Source organism: Pipistrellus kuhlii, unplaced genomic scaffold (assembly GCF_014108245.1).
Source record: "Pipistrellus kuhlii isolate mPipKuh1 unplaced genomic scaffold, mPipKuh1.p scaffold_m20_p_126, whole genome shotgun sequence".
Classification (NCBI taxonomy): Eukaryota; Metazoa; Chordata; class Mammalia; order Chiroptera; family Vespertilionidae; genus Pipistrellus; species Pipistrellus kuhlii.
In genome coordinates, this window is record NW_023425434.1 from 64,413 (window position 1) to 88,976 (window position 24,564).

Below are 24,564 nucleotides of genomic sequence, written 5' to 3' on the forward strand. Positions count from 1 at the left end.
ATGAATGGGATTAGTCATATTATAAAAGAGACACCAGAGAGCTCCCTTGCCCCTTCTGCCATGTGAAAACATCTGTTATTGAACAGGCCCTCACCAGACACTGAAATGTTGGCACCTTGATCTTGGACTTCCCAGACTCCAGAACTGTGAGAAATAGGTATTTGTTGTTTTAGCCACGCAGTTGATGGTATTTTTGTTATAGCACTTGAATTAAGACAACATCCGATTGTTCTAGCATCACTTGTTGAAAAATCTATTGTTCCCTGAATTACTTTAGGACCTTTAAAAAAATGAATTGACTATATATATGTTTGCCTTTTTCTGGACTGTTTTAGTCCACTGATCTATATGTCCAGCCTATGATAATACTACATAGTTTTGATTACTGTAGCTTTATAGTCTTGAAATCAGTCAATGAATTCTCTTTGTTCTTCATATTCAAAATATTTTGGTTATTCCATGTCCTTTGATTTTCCATAGCTCACATACTTAGTACCTCTTTTGATCCACTCAGAAGTTGTTAAAAACCACCAGATTGATTCCTCTAGCTACGAACCCTACAGATAATATGTTTTACTTATCATTTTATATTCTGACAAAAAATTTTAAGCATTTTCACTGCCCTCATAAATTCACCGAACATTACCATGTATTGATTCCTGGATTTTTTTTCTTTTCCAGATTTTTAAAAAATATGACAAACATAATCCATATCCTTAGGAAAAAGTGGATATGAGTGAGCAAAGCAAAGAAAAAGAATAACAGATGGAGCTATAGAGCAGCAGAGGATCCAGGATATGGGACATCAGTGCCTACTGACATGGTTACAACTAGGGGATAACATAGGGATAGTCATGTCTACAGAGGAATGGCATGGAGGTACCTAAACATCAGGTGACTGGCCTTATTTTTGAGTACAGGCAATACCAATTTTTGTCTACCATGTAGGAAACACCATCACCTGCTTTTTAGTGTACACATTTTCAGAGTCTTCTCTGTGCATTATGCAAACATATTCACATTTTTACAAAGTTGGGCTGGCACTGTATATGTGGTTCTGAAAAGTTTTTTTTATTGTTTTACAGAGTACCGTGAGTCATCTCTTCCATGCACATGGATGAAAATCCAGTACTGAAACAGAGAGAACTGTATAGTTGGACCAGAAGGCAGCTGGTAACAAGAATAGCAGACACCTACAGCAAAGTATCAGCTTGCCTTAAGGCTCCACATTGCCTGGCAAATACTCTCTCCCCTCCCTGCCCAAGGGAAAGCAGGGTTAGAGTGTTCTCATCAGATAAATCAGATTTGAAGTCCAAGGGCTTTAAAGATATGGGATATTATGTAAGCCCCTTTAGACCCTACCTCCACCCTTCACTCCCCTGACACCCTGTTGGCCCCTTGGGAAGAATGGATCCTGTACATCTCTTTGCATCCAGTGAAAACTACCTGTTTCTGTCTTTTCCTTAGCTCTTCCCCAGCCCTTGCTACATCTCCACATTCTCTCATCCTCTCCACAAAGCCCAAATGCCTTTTCAGTAATTGTCCCAATAATTCCATAAGGGAAGTATGCACAGGTGACCCAGGGTTCCTCAGCCAGAAAACTGACACGTAGGATCCTAATTACTTAATTAATAATTCCACCGAGCATAAATTACACAAGAGACAAACATACAATGCACGAATCACTCACGGTTTATTTACCAGTGTCCTGGTGGGTTCCAGAATTCTAGGCAGGTCACCTGGGGATCCACACTGACAGACACACACAGTTCACGGAGGACTTTGTGTTTTCGTTTTTGTTTTTTAACATTTTATTTATTTATTTATTTATTTATTTATTTATTTAATAAATCTTTATTGTTCAGATTATTACAATTGTTTCTCCTCCCCCTCCCCCATAACTCCCCTCCACCCAGTCTCCTCCCCACCCTCTGCCCTTACCTCCCCCCGCCCCCGCTGTCCTCATCCATAGGTATATGATTTTTGTCCAGTCTTTTCCCGTACCCCACACACAGACACCCCTTTCCCCTTGAGAATTATCAATCCCCTCCCATTCTATGCCCCTGATTCTATTATATTCACCAGTTTATTCTGTTCCTCAGATTTTTAATTCACTTGACTTTTAGATTCACTTGTTGATAGATATGCATTTGTTGTTCATAATTTTTATCTTTACTTTTTTCTTCTTTTTCCTCTTTTTAAAGAACACCTTTTAGCATTTCATGTACATGGTTTGATGGTGATGTACTCCTTTAGCTTTTTCTGATCTGTGAAGCTCTTTATCTGCCCTTCAATTCTGAATGATAACTTTGCTGGGTAGAGTAATCTTGGTTGTAGGTTCTTGCTGTTCATTACTTTGAATATTTCTTGCCACTCCCATCTGGCCTGCATAGTTTCTGTTGAGAAATCAGCTGATAATAATATGGGTGCTCCCTTGTAGGTAACTGTTTTTCTCTTGCTGCTTGTAAGATTCTCTCTTTGTCTTTTGCTCTTGGCATTTTAATTATGATGTGTCTTGGTGTGGTCCTCTTTGGATTTGGGGTTCTGTGCGTTTCCTGGACTTGTAATTCTATTTCTTTCACCAGGTGGGGGAAGTTTCCTATCATTATTTCTTTTAATAGGTTTTCAGTGTCTTGCTCTCTCTCTTCTTCTGACACCCCCATAATTCTGATGTTGGTACACTTGAAGTTGTCCCAGAGGCTTCTTACACTATCTTCAACTTTCTGGATTCTCTTCTCTTCTTGCTTCTCTGGAATAGTGTCATTTGCCTCTTTGTATTGCAAATCTTTGATTTGATTCTTGCATTCTTCTAGTCTGCTGTTGGGTATCTGTATAATATTTTTAATTTCAGTTAGTGTATGTTTAATTTCTAGTTGATCCTTTTTCATATCCTCAAGGGTCTCGTTAAATTTATCAGCCTTTTCTAGGAAATTCTTGAAAAACCTTATAACCATGGTTTTGAACTCTATATCAAGTCTTTTGTTCTCCTCCATTTCTTTTGTTTGAGACTTATTTCCTTTTCTCGGCATTTTCGCTGCTTCCCTGAGTTGGTAGGGTAGCTTTGTGGGCTTGGGTGTCCTATATGGTTCAATGGGTCAGCCTCCCAGTTGCCTGATGTGGACACTCTTGGTACACCCCTTTGTGGACTGTGTGTACACCCTTGTAGTTAAGTCTTGATTGTTGTTGGTGTTACTGGAAGGAATTGACCTCCAAGCCAATTGGCTGTGAGGACCCACTGTGTCTATAATGGAAGAATTTCTGTGCTGGAGACATGTTTATGGGGGAGGACTTGTGCCCATAGGGCTTTGGTGCTCACTGAGTCTGTCTCTTGAATGTGTCCCTTAGGGGAGTAGTTGAAATCTGATGTGGTATCACACCAACCACTAGATACACTAGTTTCTGGATCTCCAATGGGGTGCAATTCAGCTACTGTCTGAGGCCACCCAGCAAGAGCTACAGCAAGAACTACAGTTTTCTCCTCTTTTCTTGGGATTTGGCAGTTTTGGAGCTGTAGCTGTAGTTTATTTCATTAAGCTGCCACAGTGCAGGCCATTTATATGCAAAAGCAGCTGTGTGGAGCCTGGGAGGGTTTGTAGAATGTGTGGGGTGTGGCTTTAGTGGGGGCAGGGTCTCAGGACATCACTAGAATGGGGCGTGGCAAACAGTGATGGCTGCTGTCAGCGTCTCTGCCTTTCTGCATTTCCTAGTCCCTGCGTCCCTGAGCTCCAGCGCAGTAAACAATGATTGCTGCGTGCATCTCTCCAAAAAAGTCACCCTCACTTTTGGAGCCGATGGCCAACAGACCAGCTTCTCCCTGTAGGCATCTGGGTCCCCTGTGTGACTCCAGAAATTGGATTTCAGAGTGATCAGGAGCTTGTTTCCATTCTGCGCGCCCAGTCGCCTGCCACCAGCTCAATTTGTGTGCCTCCGTACCTAGGCTTTTCTGCTTTTCAGCATTTGTGTTCCTTTCTCTTTCAGCCAGCTTTCCCATGGTTCTGGGTGCTAGACATTTTGTCTTTTAGTTGTAGTTTTGAAATTGTTGTGCGAGGCAGCAGATTAGTTGTTTACCTATGCCGCCATCTTGGTTTTGTCCTCACGGAGGACTTTGCAGCTCTAGCTCCGCTGGAGTTGAGGCCTCTCACGATGGCTCACAGTCTGAGGCTCAGGGTTCGGAGTTCGCAGAGCTTTGACTGGTGCAGGCAGGGGAAATAGAGAGCAACTGTCTGCAAAGGAGCAGAAGGAACATCTCTGATCTTCTGTGGATCTTTCTCTTTTTATGTGTCCAGTTCGCAGATGTGTCTTCGGTGTGTCTTATCAGCGGGACCCAGGGGCCTTGCTATCTGGTCTTACATATGGGGTACAGATCACTTTATCTATTTCCTACATACAGATCACTCTAGGGTGCTTATCAGTTTGTTTACATTTCTTACTTTCAGATATCACACTTCAATTCTACACTTTAATACTTATTCAATATTGTATTTATCCTTATTACTATTATTATAACAGTAAGTCCTCCTGATAGTCCTTGAGGGAATCATCCATCCACCTGTCTGTTTTTCGCTTTCCTTTCTAGGGCACATACTCTTCAGCCGGGCATTTTCCAGCAGCTTGCAGCTGGTTTGGCTTGGGGTTCTGGCTTGCCCTCAATGCGAACTTTTCCCTCACCTTGGGACTTGCTCTGCTTTTCTTGTTTCCCCTCAGCATCTGGCTGTCCTTGATCTTGGAGCTTTCCCTCGTGCTCTGGCTTCTTCTCCACTTCTGGCTTTTTCCTTCCTGTCTGACTTTCCTTCATCCTCTGTATCTATTTTATCTTCTGGCTTTCCCTCGCTTTCCTTCATTTTCATTATAGAGTTTTTTCATGTTGAGATGTTCCCTCCCTTTCCTATAGTGGGGAGTAGGGTGGGGTGGGGTGGGGGAGGAGGAGAGGAAGAGAAGACAAGGAAGACTGAGGACTGGCTCAGATAATACTGGCATCTGGCCCATAGTTAGGGCTCCCCTAAGCTGGCCTTCTGCCACATTTTCCCCCACTGTACACACAAGCGCCAACCATTTCTCTGGTAAGCCCTGGTATCTTCTGTACCATCCATCCTTCATTCTGATGGGTTGTATTCATATATGGAAGTGAGCCCTCATATTTTGCCCAAGCTGTGTCCTCCACACTCATACACCCCACCTCAGTGCCCCCATGCCCCTTCATTCACCTGCAGGAATTCTGGACATGTTCTTTCTTTCTGTGCTTAGCAGAGTGCTGGGATCAGACACACAGACCTGCAGACAGGACAAGAAATCAGGCCAGTGTCTGTGCGCTCAGTGGACTGGTGTCTCTTTCCTGAATCAGGGGATTCCACATCCAACGTTGCCCTCCCCTACCTGCCCTGCACCCAAGTGGCCACATCTCTTTTCAGGATGGGGGCACCAGACCAGGAAGCTTTCCAAACTGTTTGTGCTTCTGTGCTCCCCTCCCCTGTAGTTAACCTACCCCACCCTCACCCCTTTTTCGTGGAGGTCGATATTTCCTTACAGGCCCAGTGGGTGGGATATTTCCAGAATATGCCTACGTTTTACTGTTGTACTGCGGTATGTGCCCCCTCCCATTTTGGGCTCCAAAATGGATGGAGGGCCTAGAGGTGGGGCATTGAGGTGGCGGCAGACCCTGTGATGGTGTCTTCCTTACCTGTCCGTGCCAGTGCTGCGTCCATCTCCTCCCCCATCTCCGTAACTCTTTAGCTTCCTCACCCTACCACTTTTCCCCATCATTGCATCCACCTTCACCCCAACCATGGCCACTGGCAAGGCCCACCAGCACACTCACCTGCGGGCCCGGGCCAGGCCTGCGCCTCCTCAACCTCATGGAAGCCCACTCGCCCCTCGCCTGCTGCCAGGGCATCTCAGGGAGGTGGCACCCCACGGCAAGGGAAGCTGACGGTGTTGGGATTTGTCTGGGGGCAGGGGCTGCTGCCCACGTGGGCACTCGGCGGATCACATGAGCATCACATCACCTCCAACTGAACCCCACCCCTGTCACCCAAATCCTGGGCGACCTGGCTGCTGTAGACTGTGGGGGGTGGAGGGAAAAGGCGGGTGGATGGCAATGGGGTACTCACTGAAATTTTTCTCCACATCCTTGACATCAGGAGGCAGCTTTCTGCCCACAGGTTCTTTACCTGGTGCATCTCAGGTCCTCGCCCAACATCCCTGTGAGATATCCATTATCTCACAGCTAACCACAGGGACAGTACCCTACTTCACCAAGAGTGCTCAGGAACTCAGCCCCACAGCCTGCTTTCAAGACCAGCTCTGCCTGACTGGAGTCTGATAGCGGTGCCTGCCAGAAAGTTGTGCTGCCACCTTGGTGTTTCAGGGCCTCCTCTATTCTCAGTCCACATGTTCTCTCCGAGTTATCTGTTTATTTTCCTCCAACCACAGATGATTCCCAATTTAATTACATCTCCAGGCTAGTCCCTCCCCTGAGGCTCAGATCTGTTTTTTGCTTTCCCACTAGCAATACAGGAGTGTGTTTCCCCACACCCTTTCTACCATAATGTATAACTTTTTAATTTCCACTAATATTATATATAGGTGAGAAGTCTCTCAATTGCATTTTATTTTAATACCATTGTAAACTGTATGTACATGTCTTCCCACATATTTCTATTGGGTGGTTCTTCTCCTCTCATTTTTCAAATGTTCTTTATACATTAACTAAGGCTAACTGGTTTATCTCAGGTCCATCCATACTGTCTCAGAGTAAGAGAGCCTTCTTTTTTTATAGCTGCATAGTATTCCATTGTGTAAATGTACCACAGCTGTTTTATACACTCTTCTACTGATGGGCACTTGGGCTGTTTCCAGATTTTAGGTATTGTAAATAATGCTGCTATAAACATAAGGGTGAATATATTCTTTCTGATTGCTTTTTTGGGGATTTTAGGATATCGTTCCAGAAGTGGGATGGCTGAGTGAAATGGCAGTTCCATTTTCAGTTTTTTGAGGAACCTCCATACTGTTTTCCATAGTGGCTGTATGTCTGCATTCCCACCAGCAGTGTACTAGTGTTCCTTTTTCTCCACATCCTTGACAGCACTTTTGTTTTTTGATTTATTGATGGTAGCCATTCTGGCAGGTATAAGATGATACCTCATTGTAGTTTTAATTTCCATGTCTCTGATGATTAGTGACTGAGCATTTTTCATGTGTCTATTGTCTGCCATACATTTTAATATGTAGTCAAATTTATCATACCTCTTTGCATCTAGATTTTGATTCATAGTTAAGAACTTTTTCTATATGAGGTCAAAGAGGAATTTACCCATATTTTCTTTCATTTGTCTTGAAAGTACCTGTTAATGAATAAAGGTTAAGGAATAAACCAACACCGAACTGAGTTGAACCTAAAGCTGACTCAAGGTACTAGAGTAACAAATATCAACACCAAAGGCTCATTGAAAGAGGAGTTTCCTAACAAACCATCACTCATATAATGCTGGAAACCAAAATGTTTCAGATTAAGGCTAATTACAAACTGGAAATACACTAGCCCTCAGAAAGTCTTTAAGTTTGGTTTTGCAACATGTAGGTGGCCTCTGAACATAGATTATGGTGGTTCCATACAGGAATCACCCTTACTGGACTAGCAAACAAAATCTTCTTTGGAGTAAAATACTGTTAACTTATTTCTCAAGTTATTTCAATAAACAAATGTTCATATACAATGCTGACATCTAAAAATAACCAGAAACACAAAGAAAAAAGAGATAATTACGTGAAAAGCGGCAGAGATAACAAGTAACAAACGGATCCATTAGCTTTGAATTATTGGATACAGACTATCCTATCTAATAAAGAGGGGATATGCTAATTGACCATCACTCTGTCACAAAGATGGCTGTACCCACAGCTGAAGCCAAGTTCCCATAAGGTGCCTTAATGAGCAATTAGCAGGCACCTGAGGCTATGCCCACCCCCACCCAGCAGGGCTTGAAAAGGCGACCTCAGGCCACATCCCCCGCCCCAGCATAAGTCTGGGGGACCTGAGGCCATGCCCCCTGCCAATAAATGTAATGAAAATAAATAAAAACAATAAAAATACTTAGTGTATTAAGATAAATAAAATCCAATCTTGACATTTCAACAGAGAATTAGAAGCAAAAAAAAAAAAAAGGAAATTCTAAAACTAAAAAATAACTGAAATTAGAAGCTCAATGGATGCCAAATAAATACAGCTCAAGAAAGAATAACCTCTTGTTGGTATTTCTCAACAAGCAGTAGTTGCACCACCAGCCTGCTTCACCAAAGCACTACTTTTTTATTCCTGGTCAAGGGCATGTACATGGGTTGCAGGTTTTTCCATCCCTAGCCCATTAGGGCATGTGCAAGAGGCATTCAGTTGATGTGTCTCTCACATAAATGTTTTTTTCTCTCTCCCCCAGCTTTCACCCTCCCACTCTCTCTAAAATATGAGAAAAATATACTCAGGTGAGGATTAGCAAAAACTAATTAATTAATTAATTAATTAATTAATTAAATTATATTCAGAAGAAACTATAAGGTTGAACAGGTAGTAAAAAATATGTAAAATATGTATGGGAGAGTATAATAAGGCCTAACATGATTTGTTTTATTGAATTTATTGGAGGGAGTGACATTGGTTCCAGGTATACAATTCTATAATATATCATCTGTATAGTGTAATGTGTGTTCACCACCAAAGGTCTAACATATGTTTAATTAGAGTTTGAAAGGAAAAGAGAAATTGAAGTGTTCAGAGGCAATATTTGAAGATATAATGGCTGAGGATTTTTCAGAACTGATGAAAGATATTGATCCATAGATTCAAGAAGTCCAACATACCCCAAACAGAATAAATAAAAAGAAACCCATGCATAGATGTATAATTGAACTTGCACAGAATCAAAGACAGAGACAAATAACAAAAGTAGTCAGAAAAAATAAAGTATCCCTTGAAAAGAACAAAAGTTAGGCTGACTTCTGGCTTCTTAGAAACAATGGAAGCATGAGGTTGGTGAAATATCTTTGGTGTCCTAAAAGAAAATGAAAAATACTCTTCAAAAATAAAGGTGAAATAAAGACCTTTAAAAATAAATAGAAACAGACAGAGTTTGCCAGCCACAGGCATGAACCAAAAGAAATACTAAATACTACAGGGAAACTGGAAAATGATTACAGATGGAAGTCTGAAGATGAAGGAAGGGATAAATGGCAATTAAAAAGGATAAATATCGCCGAAGCCGGTTTGGCTCAGTGGAAGAGCGTCGGCCTGGGGACTGAAGGGTCCCAGGTTCGGTTCCGGTTAAGGGCATGTACATTGGTTGCAGGCACATCCCTGGTAGGGGGTGTGCAGGAGGCAGCTGATCAATGTTTCTCTCTCATCAATTTTTCTAGCTCTCTATCCCTCTCAATTCCTCTCTGTGTAAAATCAATAAAATATATATTTTTTTAAAAAGATAAATATCTATGCAAGTTTAAATTAATGTTATATAAAACAATAATATTATCTTATTAATGCATGTTGATAAAGAATGAATCAAAAGGGCTGGAGCAAAACTATTTAAGTTTCTGCACTGCCAGGCCTGTGCGGCTCAATTGCTTGAGCATAGTTCCATGCACTGAGAGGTACCCATTCGATTCTAGGTCAGGACACATTGCCAGGTTGTGGACTTGATCCCCAGTAGGGGCAATGTTTCTCTCTCATCATCTATGTTTCTATCTCTCTCTCTCTCCGTCTCCCTTCCTCTCTCTGAAATCAATAAAGACATATTTTTAAAAAGAAATGTAACCCTAGCAGGTTTGGCTTAGTGGATAGAGCGTCAGCCTGCAGACTGAAGGGTCCCAGGTTCGATTCCAGTCCAGAGCACATACCTCAGTTGCAGGCTTCTCCCCTAGCCAGGGCCCTGGTAAGGCGAGTGTGGAAGGCAACCAATGTGTTCCTCTCACATGGATGTTTCGCTCTATCTTTCCCTCTCTTACACTCTCTTTAAAAACCAAGAGGAACATTTGTAATAATCTTAGCAATAAAGATTTATTAAAAAATAAAAATAAAAAAATAAAAATCAATGGAAAATCCTCAGGTGAGGATAAAAAACAACAGCAACACACTAACGGTTTGGCTCAGTGGATAGAACGTCGGCCTGTGGACTCAAGGGTCCCGGGTTCGATTCCGGTCAAGGATATGTACACTGGTTACAGGCACATCCCGGGAGGTGGTGTGCAGGAGGCAGCTGATCGATGTTTCTCTCTCATCAATGTTTCTAGCTCTCTATCCCTCTCCCTTCCTCTCTGTGAAAAATCAATAAAAAATATATTAAAAAAAAAAGAAATGTATAGATCAACTGAAGGACTTATATACATGCATATAAGTATAACCACTGGACACAAAACTCTGAGGAGGGAGGGCATGTATGGAAGGGGTGGGCAATGGTATATGTACAAAGATAATAATTTAATTTAAAAAAATTAAAAAAAAAAGAAATGTAAAAATATTTTCATTTTTAATTAAATGAAAAAAAATTGGGGGAATGTAGAAAAAGTAGTGCATGCTTCATGGTAAATTTCTAGCTTAAATGAGAAAAGAATAAAGATCTAACATCAATAACCTAAGCCTTTTCTTAGCTAACTAAAGAAAGAATAATTTAAGCCTAGAGCAAGCAGAAAAATAATATAAGCCTAGAGCAAGCAGAAGAATGAAATAGAGAAAAAAAAAATGAAAGTGAAAGAAAGAAAACAGAAAATTAACAAAACTTTTCTGGTTCTTTGAAAAGATAAATAAAATTTGTAAATCTCTTGTCAGAATAACCAAGAAAAAACAAAGACCTAAGTTAACAATATCAGAAAGTAAGTTGGGATTATCACTCCTGATCCCATGGACATTAAGATAATGAAGGAATATTGTTATTAATTCTATGCCTACATATTTGACAACTTAGGGGAAATGAACCAATTTCTTGAAAGACAAACTACTAAAACTCACACATATATAAATAACTTGAATAGCTATTTATGTATTAAAGAATTGAATCAATAATTAATAACCTTCCAAAGATAGACATCATCAGGACCAAATTCTACCAAACATTTAAGGATCACCAGTGAACATTCAGAAATTAGTGAATTCTACTAAACATTATGTTGTGGGATTGAACCCTGGGTTCAAAATAAGACCACCGGAGGCTGATGATTGATTAAAAAAAGCAGTCAAGTCGAAACCGGTTTGGCTCAGCGGTAGAACGTCAGTCTGCGGACTGAAAGGTCCTGGGTTCGATTCTGATCAAGGGCACATCCCCGGTGGGAGGTGTGCAGGAGGCAGCTGGTCAATGTTTCTCTCTCATCAACATTTCTGGCTCTCTATCTCTCTCCCTTCCTCTCTGTAAAAAAATCAATAAAATATATTTTTAAAAAATATATAGAAGTAGAGGGAACACTTGACTTGAGAGGGCAGGGTGGGGTGGGGCTAACTCCTGACTCCATTTTGTACTGTGGGGCAGGGCGGAGCTATCCATTTTGTAACTGGACCCTAGCCCTCACCCAACCAATCAGGGTCAGCCAAAGCAGTGACATCACCACCCCTATAAAATCTCTTGACCTGTTGAAGCCCGTGCTCTTCCACCACGCTGTCGGTGTAAGTGGGACAGAGCCCATGCTAGCATGGAAGAGGCTCTTTTGTTTATCGCATCGGACTCAGCTCCCTGGTGGTGCTTGGGGATCACGAAATCTGGGCATAACAGACTCATTTTATGAGGCCAGTATTACCCTAAGTACAAAACCAGATAAAAGACAACACAAAAAAGGAAAACTACAGATCAATTTCTCATGAATAGACACAAAATCCTCAACAAAATATTAGCAAATCAAATCCACTAATGTATTAAAAGAATCATACACCTAACAGTGGAACTTATTTATTCTAGGTTTGCAAGGCTGATTCAACATTCGAAAAATAATTCACCATTAAAAGACTAAAGAAAAATCATATGATCTTATCACTTGATGTATAAAAAGCAATTGGTAGAATCCAAAACACATTCATGATCAAAGCTCTCCAACTAGAATTAGAGGGGGAACTTCCTCAATTTGATTTTTTTTTAATCTACAAGAAGTCTACAACTGGTATCATACTTAACGATTAAAAAGAGGACACTTCATGTAGCAATATCTTTACTGATACAGATCCTAGGGCAATGGAAACTAAGGAGAAAATAAACAAATGGGACTGCATCAAAATAAAAAACTTCTGCACAACAACAACAACAAAAAAAAAACCATCAACAAAACAACAAGGAGAACATATTTGCCAATGTTATTTCCAATAAGGGCTTAATCTCCAACATTTTTATGAAACTCATACAACTTAATAAAAGGAAGATAAACAACCCAATCAAAAAATGGGTGAAGGACCTAAACAGATACTTTTCGAAAGAAGACAGAAGGAAGGCCAAGAGACATATAAAGACATGCTCAATGTCACTAATCATCAGAGTGATGCAAATCCAAATGATAATGAAATACACCTCACACCTGTCAGATGGCTATCATCAACAAATCAACAAACAAGTGCTGACGAGGATGTGGAGGAAAAGGAACCCTCATGCACTGCTGTTGGGAATTTTAGACTGATGCATCCACTGTGGAAAACAGTATGGAGTTTTCTCAAAAAATGGAACTCCCATTTGACCCAGTAATCTCACTTCTAGAACTAGATCCCAAGGTATCAGAAACACCAATCAGAAAGGACACGTGCACCCTATGTTCATAGCAGCACAATTTACAATAGCTAAGATTTGGAAACAGCCTAAGTGCTCATTGGCAGATGAGTGGATTAAAAACCTGGGTGCATCTACACAATGGAATACCACACTTCTATAAAAAAGAAAGAACTCTTACCATTCACAACAGCATGGATAAACATGGAGAGCATTATGCTAAGCGAAATAAGCCAGTCGGAGAAAGATAAATATCATATGCTATCTCACTCACTTGTGGAATATAATGAACAACATAAACTGATGAATTAAAATAGATCCAGAGATAGAGAAGCATCCAACAGATCATCAAACTTCAGAGGAAAGGTGGGGAGGGGTGTGTGGGGGGATGGGTAAGAGATCAACCAAAGGACTTGTATGCATGCATATAAGTATAACCAAGGGACACAGACACTAGGGGGGTGAGGGCATGTGCTGGTGGCCAGGGAGAGGTCAATGGGGGGAAAAGGAGATATTTGTAAGACTATATGTAACACTTTAAACAATAAAGAATTTAAAAAACAAAAAGAGGACACTTTACCCTATGAGCAAGAACAAGGTAAGTATGTCCTTGCTCATTGCTCCTATTAAACATCATACAAGAAGTCCTAGCTTGTGCAATAAGACCAAAAAGTAAATAAAATGTATACAGAGTGGAATGGAGGAAATATAATTGTTTCTATTTGCAGATGACATGATTGTCTATATAGAAAATGCCAAAACATTGACAATTTCCTGGCCACAAAGTTTCAAGATGTAAGATTATTATACAGAAGTTAATTATTTTCCTACATATCAGCTATGAACAATTAAAATTTGAAATTTAAAAAAATTTTTGTAACAGCACTCCTAAATTGCAGAATGTGACAAAAGAATGTAAGTGTATTACAAATATGAAACAACCTTACTGAGAGGGATGGGAGGAATAAGGGGCTGACATAAGTAAGTTTGGAAATGAATGTAGTCTATAAGACTATAGGCAAAATTTTCTCTGTATATTAATATTAAAATATATAAAGAAGTAAACATATATAAAAATGTATATACCCTATATAATTAAGAGGGAATATGCAAATTGACCATACCTCTGCCACAAAGATGGCAGTGCCCACAGCTGAGGCAGGGGGTTTCCATAACACAAGATAGCTATGCCCACAGTGGAGGCCAAGTTCCCTTAATGAGCAATCACCAGGGACCTCAGGCTGTGCCCCCCACCCAGCAGGGCTTGACGGGGGACCTCTGGCCATGCCCCTGCCTGGCAGGGCCTGACAGGGGACCTCAAGGTGTGCCCCACCCCCCCGTGCTCTGGTGCTGAGCCAGGGGAACTCAGGCTGAGTCCCCTGCCCAGTGGGGCTTGACAAGGGGTCTCAGGCCACATCCCCCACCCAACTGGGATTGACTGGGACCTGAGGCTGCGCACCCCACCTGGTGGGGCTTGACAAGGATGGGACCGGCCAGATCTGGATCTAGCCCAATGTGTGTGTGTGTGTGTGTGGGGGGGCAGTCGGGTCTGGGTCTCACAGGATTTTGAGGCGCATGAGGGTGGGCAAGGACTTGACTCTGGGTCCCATGGTATGCCCCAGACTCTGACAGGAAGATGATTTTCATATACATTTTACTAATTTTCTTTCATCTCTGATACTTCTATTATAAAAAAATGGCAGATAGCAATATTAAAATATTTCCTCTAATTAATCCCCTTTTAATGTTCATGGATTTCGTGCACTGGGTCACACACACACACACACACACACACACACAGATTATTATATATCTCCTTACTCAGAGGCCCTAGAAGCAATGATATCCCAACAGTAATGAGTACACCTAGCACCCAGATCCTGGTTTTTAATACTATTCTCCAACTTAAGATATCAGGACTCCTTGGAGAAATGGTTAGTTCTAGAACTTGGGCAGGAAATATGCAAAACTAGTGTATCTTGTAGTGCCAGAAAGAGTTACTTACACACACACACACACACACACACACACACACACATCAAATAGATACAAAAGCCAACTGAAAGAGCTCCCTATGGCCAAAATTAAAACAGGTGCAATCAAAACATTAAAAGTAGCATTAGATTATAATGTGAAGTATCAAATAAATATTAATGAGATCATGCTGATATAAAAAAAATTAATAAAAGGGGAAGAAGTCAAATATCCCATGCAGAATTCCAAATAATTTTAAAGATAGTCTACCCTCAAGTAGGTAGAACACTCCATTCCTTAAGTGTGGACTGTGCATAGTGACTTTCTTCCCAGGAGTACATATAGCCCTGGCCAGCACTGCTCAGAGGCGGGAGGCAACTAACTGATTTCTCTCTCTCAGATCGATGTTTCTCTCCTCCCTCTCTTTCTCCTTCCCCCTCCCTCCCACCCACTCTAAAAATCAATGGAAAAAATATTCTCCGATGAGGATTAACAACAAAAAAAGAGTATATACAATATGGAAAAGGAGATATAAGAGTAACTTTACCATGGAGAATCCTGGCAAACACTACCTCAGTCAGGTTACCAAAGTTAACATCAACAGTGATAATACTGATAGTATATATCCTTTATATGATGTGGTGAGAATGGCACTTTATCTCTGTGGTCCTCTTCCTAAAAGCACTTCACCCCTGTTAATCACAAGAAAAAAAATCAAGCAAACCAAAATTGTGGGACATTATTCTTTTTAAAATACATTTTTATTGATTTCAGAGAGGAAGGGAAAGGGAGAGATAGAAACATCAATGATGAAAGAAAGCAAGCCACTGATCAGTACCTCCTGCATGCCCCATACAGGGGATCGAGCCTGCAACCAGGACATGTGCCCTGACCAGGAATTAAACCATGACTTCCTGGCTCATAGGTCAATTCTCAACCACTGAGCCATGCCAGCTGGGCAAATGGAGGGACATTATACAAAATACCCAACCAGTACCTCTCAAGGGTGTCAAAGGCATCAAAAACAGAAAAAGTCTGAGAAACATAACAGCCAAGAGGAGCCTGAAACAAGGATGATTAAATATAAAGTGGTATCTATCCTGGATGGGATCCTAGAACAGAAAAAGGACATTAGAGAAAAACTGAGGAAATATGAATACAATGTATACTTTGGTAAGTAATAATGTATTAATATAGGTTCACTGTTGCAAATATACCATACTATTTAAATGTTAACAATAGGGGCTATTGAGTCTGGTGGGTGTGGCTCAGTTGGTTAGTCACTGTCCTGTGCACTGAAAGGTTGATGGTTTGATTCCAGTCAGGGCACATGCCTGACTTTCCTGGCTTGATCCCTAGTAGGGGTTGTGTAGGAGAGAGCTGATCATGTTTCCCTCCCACATCAATATTTTCTCTTTCTAAAAATCAATTTAAAAATAGGGGCTATTGAGTATGGGGTACAGAGAACTCTACCATCTTCGCAATAATTCTGTAAAAATCTACGACTGCCCTAAAATAACTTTATTTTAAAAACAATATAAATTGCCAGGACCGGTTTGGCTCAGTGGATAGAGCGTCAGCCTGCGGACTGAAAGTTCCGGGTTCGATTCCGGTCAAGGGCATGTACCTTGGTTGCGGGCACATCCCCAGTAGGGGGTGTGCAGGAGGCAGCTGATCGATGATTCTCTCTCATCGATGTTTCTAACTCTCTATCCCTCTCTCTTCCTCTCTGTGAAAAATCAATAAAATAAAATAAAAAAACAATATAAATTAACAAAAGGCTAATGAAGAACTGGGGGGAGGGGTAGGGGACCACATGGGCCTGTTAAAATGGTAAGGTAGAGCTTAACAGAAATTTCCTGGGAGACTATTCCTTCTTCTTCTTCTTTTTTTTTTTTTAACATAGTTTTTATAGATTTTTTTTACAGAGAGGAAGAGAGAGGGATAGAGAGTTAGAAACATCGATGAAAGAGGTGCACTAGCCTTATGCACAACCCCCACTGGGGATGTGCCCACAACCAAAGTACATGCCCTTGACCAGAATCAAACCTGGGACCTTTCAGTCCACAGGCCGACGCTCCTTCCACTGAGCCAAACCGGTTTCGGCGGAAGACTATCCCTTTTAAGAAAAAAAAGAGTCAGCAGACAAGAAATTAACAGATGAGAATAGCACAGCATCTGGTCACTCAGATTTTTCTCCTGGTTCAAACTCCAATATCTAAATCCAGTGGAAATTGCTGTATGCAAAAAACACACACAAACCAACGAAAAACTTGGAGTGTTTTCTAGGAACTTTATAAAATATTAAGGTCCAAGTGACAAATGGGTACTACCCACCTGAGTTAGGGTTAACTCTATTGTAGACAGAATTCTCCACCCTTCTGTTGAGATACTATAGTGCTTTAGTCCATCATGATCTCCAGCCCACCAATGGGGCCTTAGGAGGGTGCAGGACCCATGAGATGAGGCACAGTGCCCAAGAGACATGGCACTAACCAGGAAAGAGTGGCAACTACCCTTAGCTGCTTGGACTTATTCCTGGACAGAAGTGGAACCTCCCTTAATCTTCTCCCAAACATCAAAACAGGGAAAATTCAGGGGCTCTGGTCCTGGTAGTGCAGGGGAGGGTAGTAGTTAGCCCAATACAGCCATACTCAGTATCTCATCTTATCTTCTCCACAGTCCTGGAAGGCGAGTTTTATCCCCAATTCACAGATGACAAGACTATTCCTTGCAACAATGCATACGTAACTATGAAGTTGATTCTGCCACAACTTTGAGTCCCAGGAGTAATGTTTTACTTACCATTTCACATGCTGATAACAAGAATTTTAAGTGGCCCCAGGTTTTTCATAAGCACTGAACTGTTCTTTTGATTGCTTGGTATTGTTTTCCTATTTTTTATCTTCCATTATTTTTATGATGAAAGTAATAGGAACAAAAAAATTACCCACAGATAACCACTATTAATCTTTTTGTAGACACAGCTTTCAGAGTTTTTTTTCCTTGTACATAGATCATTAGGTCAATATCTTTGCAGTTTTACAAAAATGGACTGATGCCATATATATGGTTCTCCAAAATTTTCTTTTTAATTTTACAATGCATCATAAACATTATTCCATGCAATGGACAAAAATCTGCTACTGAAACATAGAGGGCTGCAGTTGGATAACAAGAGTGACTACTAAACCAAAATATTAGCATAAGGTTAAAGCCCTGGCAAATGCCTGTCATGGGCACTACACAAAAGGAATGTCTTCAAAGCCCCTTTGTGGGGCCCTACAGCCACCCCTGAGTTCCCTAGGGCCTCTGGGGTGGAAGGGGTCCTGTAAACTTTTTTGCATCCACATAAAACCCCCCAATTTCTGTCTGGTTTTCTTCACCTCATCCTCTACCCTAGCCATCTCGTCAAATTCTCTTATCATATCCTCATTGCTCAAATGCATATCATGTATGGCCTCTTTGTATTCCTTGAGGCACTGAGCCAGCCCCTTGTTGGTTTTTCTTTTGGCTTTCTTGGGCGCATCATCCCCAGCTGGGCGCTTTCCTCCAGCCTTTGGTTCCATGGCTGGTTTTCCTTCTTCTTTTGGCTTTCCCTCACTCTCTGGTTTTCCTTCTTCTTTTGGCTTTCCCTGGCTCTCTGACTTTCCCTCCTTCTCTGGCTTCTCCTTATCTAGTATTTCCTCATCTTCTGTCTCTCCCCTGTTTTCTATCTTTCCTTCATTTTTTAGCTTTTCCTTGTCTTCCTGAGTATCAGCTACTTCGGGCTTTGCAGCATTCTGAGGTTGTTCATTTTCCATCTTTCCTTGATTCTCAGGCATTCCTTCATTTACACTGCAGAGTTTTTCCATGTTGAGATGTCCCCTCCTTTTCCTGTCCTGGGGGTGGGATTGGGGGTAGGGAGGAGATACAGAGGAGACAAGGGAGACTGAGGACTTCGGAGTGGAAGGGGGGTCTGGATAGTAATGACATCTTGCCCCTTGTCAGGGTTCCCCTTACCGGGCTCCGCCCTTCCTCTATCACCCTTTCCTCACCATTCCTTCCACACACGTGAGCCAACCATTTCTCTGGCAGGCCCTGCCATTTTCTCTACATTTGCTCGGCATGGCAGTATGTGTGTGAATGTGTTGGAGGTGGACAGTGGGGCCCCAAATTCTGCCCACACTCCCCACCCCTTTGGGACACCCCTCCTTTAACTGACCTGCAGGAATCCTGGACAGGTTCCTTCCTTTTATAGCGTAGCGAGTGCTGAGAACAACAGATACGCAGACCTGCAGGCAGACAGGGGAGACAGGAGCTGGGCGTTCGGTGGATGCACATACCGATACCCTTCCTAAATCCTGCCACTAGTCACCCAACGTTTTCCTCCCCGACCTCCTTTGCTCCCCACACCACAGGAACCATTTCTTTTCAAGCATGGGGCGCCAGATCAGGATGTTTTCCACCCTAATTTTGGTTCTCTGCGTCCTCCTCTCCCTGAGGCAACTCGCCACCCCACCATGGAGGTCCACTTTCTTTCTCTACGCACAGCGTAGGCGAAGGGGTTAATCTCCACGGTCTCACTGCTGGGGTGTCCGCCAGTTCACCGTCTCTCCGGCTCCAAGATGGTCGGAGGACAACGAGAAGGGGGTGCAGAGAAAGGGGGCATGGGTGCTTGGTGGTGTCCGCCTTTCCCACCCTCCACCCATCGGCCGCTAGCTCCCTTTTAGTCCTTTCCCCACCGCCATCTCTAGCTACAGTCAGGCGGCTCCCCTCCACCCTTTCCCCATCCCCAACCTTTTCCCTTTCCGCGCCCATTCCTTCTCGCCCAACCGAAGGCCCTCGCACTGACCTGAAAGAACCTGGAGCAACAATTAGGAGTTCGCAGAAAGCTCCGGGTCCGACTGCAGGAAGGAAGGTGGGCACCCGGACCAGTGCGCACAGCTGCGCCGGCAGGTCACGTGAGCGTGTGTCGTTTCCCCCCCCACTCCCCGCCCCAAGCCCCGCCCATTAGCCCTGGACTGCCAGCCACATGCCTCCTCCTTCCCCCAGGTTCCCCTCTATCTCCGGGGCCCTTTTGTTCTTTTCCTCTTCTTGAGAAGTTTGTCAAAGAAAGAATTTTAATGAAAACCGCAGAGACTTTTTTTCTTCAATGAGGTGGGCTGCCCAAGGGTAGAGTCTTAATAATATTGCTTTTCAATTCCATTGAAAGAACATAGACCAACCCCTATAAAATGGTAAGACTGTGAACTTGAATATTGTACAAAGAGTAGAATGTTGCATTGAGAAAAAAATAGGAACAACATTTCCCTCAAAATGAAATGTTTTTTTTCCTTACATGCACAAACATATTTTTTCTAATGAATTAGTATTTAAATCTAAATGAAATTATATTTGAGGCAAAATTAAAAAATGATTGCATATAACACAATGACCAGACCATATATGATAATAGAACTGTGACCTGCAACCTCTACAGCAAGCAGCCCAAGAAGCCAAACAGCCTCTGCTTCAAACTTCAGGACTTGAACAATGATTGCAGCCAAGCCAGTCATAAAAAATGCCTTGCTTCTAGTTCACGTTCTCCTCCAGGCTCCTCATGCCAATGACCTCCAATCAGAGTACCTGAAGCCTTCCCTGTTTTCTCTCTAAAGTTTTCCTTTTCCCCTGCCTGCCAAACACAAGTGAAAGTGGGTGACTGTCTTGTTATAACAGGATCTAAATAAGTAGCCACCATTTCCACATGAGCTTTTTGTGTGGAAGGCTTTTAAAAATATAATAACAGAGGTGAACACTTAAGGAAAACAGTGCACTAGCTGGCATCAATATTTCTCTGTCTTTACCTCCCTTTTTCACTCTCTAAAATAAATGGAAAATTATCCTCTGGGTGAGGATTAAAAAAGAAAAAAGGACAACAGTGATAGGTTTGATTACAAGAAATTGTGTAATAGATTTGTTGAGGGATTAGGGAACACGTGCACTTTTCCTTGCCCTTGTTGAGTGTGTTGGTAAAATTTTTCTGAAGGGCAATTTTCTATATGGTTTAAAAATAAAAATATTTGCCCTAGCCGGTTTGGCTCAGTGGATAGAGTGTCAGCCTGCAGACCAAGGGCACATACCTTGGTTGCAAGCTTCTCCCTGGCCCGGGCACTGGTCTAGGGCTTACAGGAGGCAACCAATGTGTTTCTCTTACATCGATGTTTCTCTCTGCCTTTCCCTTTCTCTTTCACTCTCCCTAAAAATTAGTGGAAAAATACCCTCAGGTGAGGATTAACAAAATAAAAATATTTGATATTTTGGTTCAGTAATTCCACTTCCAATATTTTTCCAGGAAGATAATAATGTTTTAAAATATAATCTTATGTTTCAAAATATTTTATGTTTTAAAATTCCCATAACAATTGTTTTTTTTAAATATTTTATTGATTTTATACAGAAAGGAAGGGAGAGAGATAGAGAGTTAGAAACATCGATGAGAGAGAGTCATCGATCAGCTGCCTCTTGCACACCCCCTACTGGGGTATGCCCGCAACCAAGGTACATGCCCTTGACCGGAATCGAACCCGGGACCCTTCAGTCCCCAAGCCGAAGCTCTATCCATTGAGCCAAACTGGTCCCGGTCAATTGTTTATTATACATTTATTTTTTGCTGAATCTAAGGCTTCAGGAGTGATTCTGTAGGCTTTGTTTATAATGGGGGGAAATGAAACATCAAAATTGTCCATCAGTACAGATTTAGTTACATAATCTTCTTAGTACATTTGTTTACTTTGGTTATCTTTGGATACTTGGTTAAAAAAATAATAATTTTCTTAACATAGTGCTCAATACACAGTAAATATAATTATTAATTGTCATAATCCCAATTATGAGATTCATTGACTGGCTGCCTCCTGCATGCCTCCACTGGCAATCGAGCCAGCAACTAGGGCATATGCCCTGATTGTGAATCAAACAGTGACCTCCTGATTCTCAACCACTGAACCATGCTTGCTATGTGGGAACTTATATTTCTTTCTTTTAAAAAAAAAATCTTTATTGAGACTATTACAGATGCCCACTCACCCCCATTGTTCCCTCCACCCGGTTGCTGCCCAGCCCCAGGCTTTCAATACCCTAATGTCTGTGTCCATAGGTAAGATCTTTGGTTAATTTCTTCCCCCTTTCCTCTGAGATTCATCAGTCTGTTCCATGCTTTCATGCCTCTGATTTTGTTTTATTTGCCAGTTTATTTTGTTCATTTGATTTTTTATTAATTTATTTTGATTTTTAGATTGATTTGATTATTGATAGATATGTATTTTTGCCATTTTATTGTTTATATTTTTATCCCTTCTTCTCTTCCCCTTCCTCCCCCTCCTCCTCCTTCTCCCCCCTCCTCCTCTTTCTCCTACCACTCCTCCTTCTCCTCCTTCTCCTCCTTCTCCCCCTCCTCTCCTCCTCCTCCTCCTTCTCCTCCTCCTCCTCCTCCTATACCCTTCAACATTTCATATAATACTTTGTTTGGTGGTGATGAACTCCTTTAGCTAAGAAGCTCTTTACCTGACCCTCAATTCTAAATGAGAGCTTTGCTGGGTAGAGTAATCTTGGTTGTAAGTCCTTACTATTCATCACTTTGAATATTTCTTGCCACTTCCCTTTGGCCTGCAAAGTGTCTGTTGAGAAATCAGCAGACAGTCTTATGGGCAATCCCTTGTAGGGAACTAACTGCTTTTCTCTCGCAGCTTTTAAGATTCTCTTATTGTCTTTAACCCTTGGCATTTTAATTATGATGTGTCTTGTGTGGGGCTCTTTGGGTTCCTCTTGTTTAGGACTCTTTGCACTTCCTGGATTTGTAAGTCTATTTCTTTCACCAGATAAGGGAAGTTTTCTGTCATTATTTCTTCAAATAGTTTTTTTTTATTTCTTGCTCTCTCTCTTCTTCTGGCACCCCCATAATGCCAATATTGGTATGCTAGAAGTTGTCCCAGAGGCTCCTTACATTATCTACATATTTTTGGATTCTTTTATATTTTTGCTCTTCTGGTTGAGTGTTTTGTTTTGTTTTTGCTTCTTCATATTCCAAATTGTTGTCTTGGTACCCAGAATCCTCTACTCTACTGTTGAATCCCTGGAAATTGTTCTTTTTTTAAATATATGTATATATTATTGATTTTTTTTTTTTTACAGAGAGGAAGGGAGAGGGATAGAGAGCTAGAAGCATCAATGAAAGAGAAACATAGACCAGCTGCCTCCTGCACACCCCCTACTGGGGAGGTGCCCACAACCAATGTACATGCCCTTGACTGGAATCGAACCTGGGGCATTTCAGTCTGTAGGCCAACGCTCTATCCACTGAACCAAACCAGTTAGGGCTCATTGGTTGATTCTTGCATGTGCCCTGATTATGGATGTTAATTGGCCACAAAAATGTGAGTTTATTTCTGGGCTCCACTCTGTCCCATTGTACGAGACGTCTGTTTTCATGCTGGTCCATGCTATTTTGATTGCAATGGCCTTATAGGATAGTTTGATGCCAGATAGCATGATTCCTCTAACTCTGTTCTTCTTTCTCCATTTAATACTTTTGGATTGTGGTTGACTGCAGGTGACTGAAACCATGCAAAGCACATTCTGGGCTGAAAGAGGACAATGGTGTGGTAGCTGGCTTATATGGTGTCATTGAGCCCAAAGGCCCAATGGCAACAGATTGGAGAATCTGCTTTGCTGTCCTCTGTACCTATTTGCGAACAGGAGGCTGCTTCTGGGATGATCTATTGTTTTGTTTTGTCTTTTAAAAATATATATTTTATTGATTTTTTACAGAAAGGAAAGGAGAGGGATAAAGAGTTAGAAACATCGATGAGAGAGAACCATCAATCAGCTGCCTCCTGCACACCCCCCACCAGGGATGTGCCCGCAACCAAGGTACATACCCTTGATCAGAATTGAACCTGGGAACCTTCAGTCTGCAGACCGATGCTCTATCCACTGAGCCAAACCAGTTTCGGCTGTAAATTGTTCTTTATTTCAGTTAGTGTATGCTTAATTTCTACTGTTCTTTTTCATGTCATTGAAAGTCTCACTAATGTCCTTGAAAATCTCACTAAGTTCCTTGAAGCTCTCATGAAGATCCTTGAATAACCTTGTAATTAGAGTTTTGAACTCTGGATCCAGTAGTTTGCTTGCTTCCATTTCTTTCATTGGTGACATGTTTCTTTGTCTCTGCATTTTTGTTGCTTCCCTGTGTTTGTTTCTATGTATTAGGTAGAGCTATTATGTCTCCTGGAATTGGTAGAGTGGCTTTGAGTAGTAGATGTCCTGTAGGGCCCAGTGGCTCAACTACCCTAGTTACCTGAGATGGGCACTCTAGATGCACCCTGTGTGAACTGTGTGCATCTCTGGGAGGAGTTGACCTCCAGGCAAATTGGCTGTGATTGCAATGGGAGAGCTGCTATGCAGGAGGCAAGGCCCAACTGTGAAAAAAGGCAGGCTGGTGCTAGTGCCAGGTCTTGGGCCTTTTATTGATATATTTGGGGCATTCTGTCACCAGCTACCACTTGTTTGAGAGATTTCACCCGTGTCCCTGCCCACCAGCCTTTCTCCTGTTTACATCACCATTTCCGGCTCTTCACCTAGACCCGCCCGCTTGCTGACAGGACCCCCTTCAGGTGTTCACCTGGCCCCGCCCCCTCGTTGACTTGACTGCCTTCAGCTGTCTGCCTGGCCCCACATCCTTGTTCCAGAAACCCCGCCTCCTCGTTCATTGGACCAATGAGCGAGCAGCACTGACCAGGCTGCCCTGCTCCACTCACACGGGGTCCTACCACCCCACCTCTAGAAGTGGTGTTAGGTGCCTAAAAGCCCCAAGTGCAGATGGCCTTCTACTCACTGGATGCCTCCCACCCAG

The 24,564-nt window shown here is 42.0% G+C and overlaps 1 protein-coding gene, 1 long non-coding RNA gene and 1 pseudogene across 3 annotated transcripts; 1 reads left to right on the forward strand and 2 right to left on the reverse strand.

The window, feature by feature from the left end:
• Positions 1-1,052: 1,052 nt before the first annotated feature.
• Positions 1,053-17,623, reverse strand: LOC118716998 (annotated as a pseudogene).
• A 138-nt stretch (positions 17,624-17,761) lies between these two features.
• TCEAL4 (transcription elongation factor A like 4) lies at positions 17,762-19,633 on the reverse strand. 2 transcript variants are annotated; one of them, XM_036434540.2, is made up of 2 exons: positions 19,528-19,633; positions 17,762-18,574 (listed from the first exon to the last, which is right to left on the reverse strand). In XM_036434540.2, the coding sequence occupies exon 2, from the start codon at positions 18,545-18,547 to the stop codon at positions 17,936-17,938; it is 612 nt and encodes a 203-aa protein (XP_036290433.1). In that variant the 5' UTR covers positions 18,548-18,574; positions 19,528-19,633; the 3' UTR covers positions 17,762-17,935. The 2 variants fall into 2 exon arrangements, with proteins under 2 accessions (XP_036290433.1, XP_036290434.1); XM_036434541.2 differs by having other exon boundaries at positions 17,762-18,569; positions 19,528-19,630.
• LOC123652196 lies at positions 18,440-18,970 on the forward strand. Its single transcript, XR_006741360.1, has 2 exons — positions 18,440-18,580; positions 18,904-18,970. It is a non-coding gene; the product is annotated as an uncharacterized LOC123652196 (long non-coding RNA).
• Positions 19,634-24,564: the final 4,931 nt, after the last annotated feature.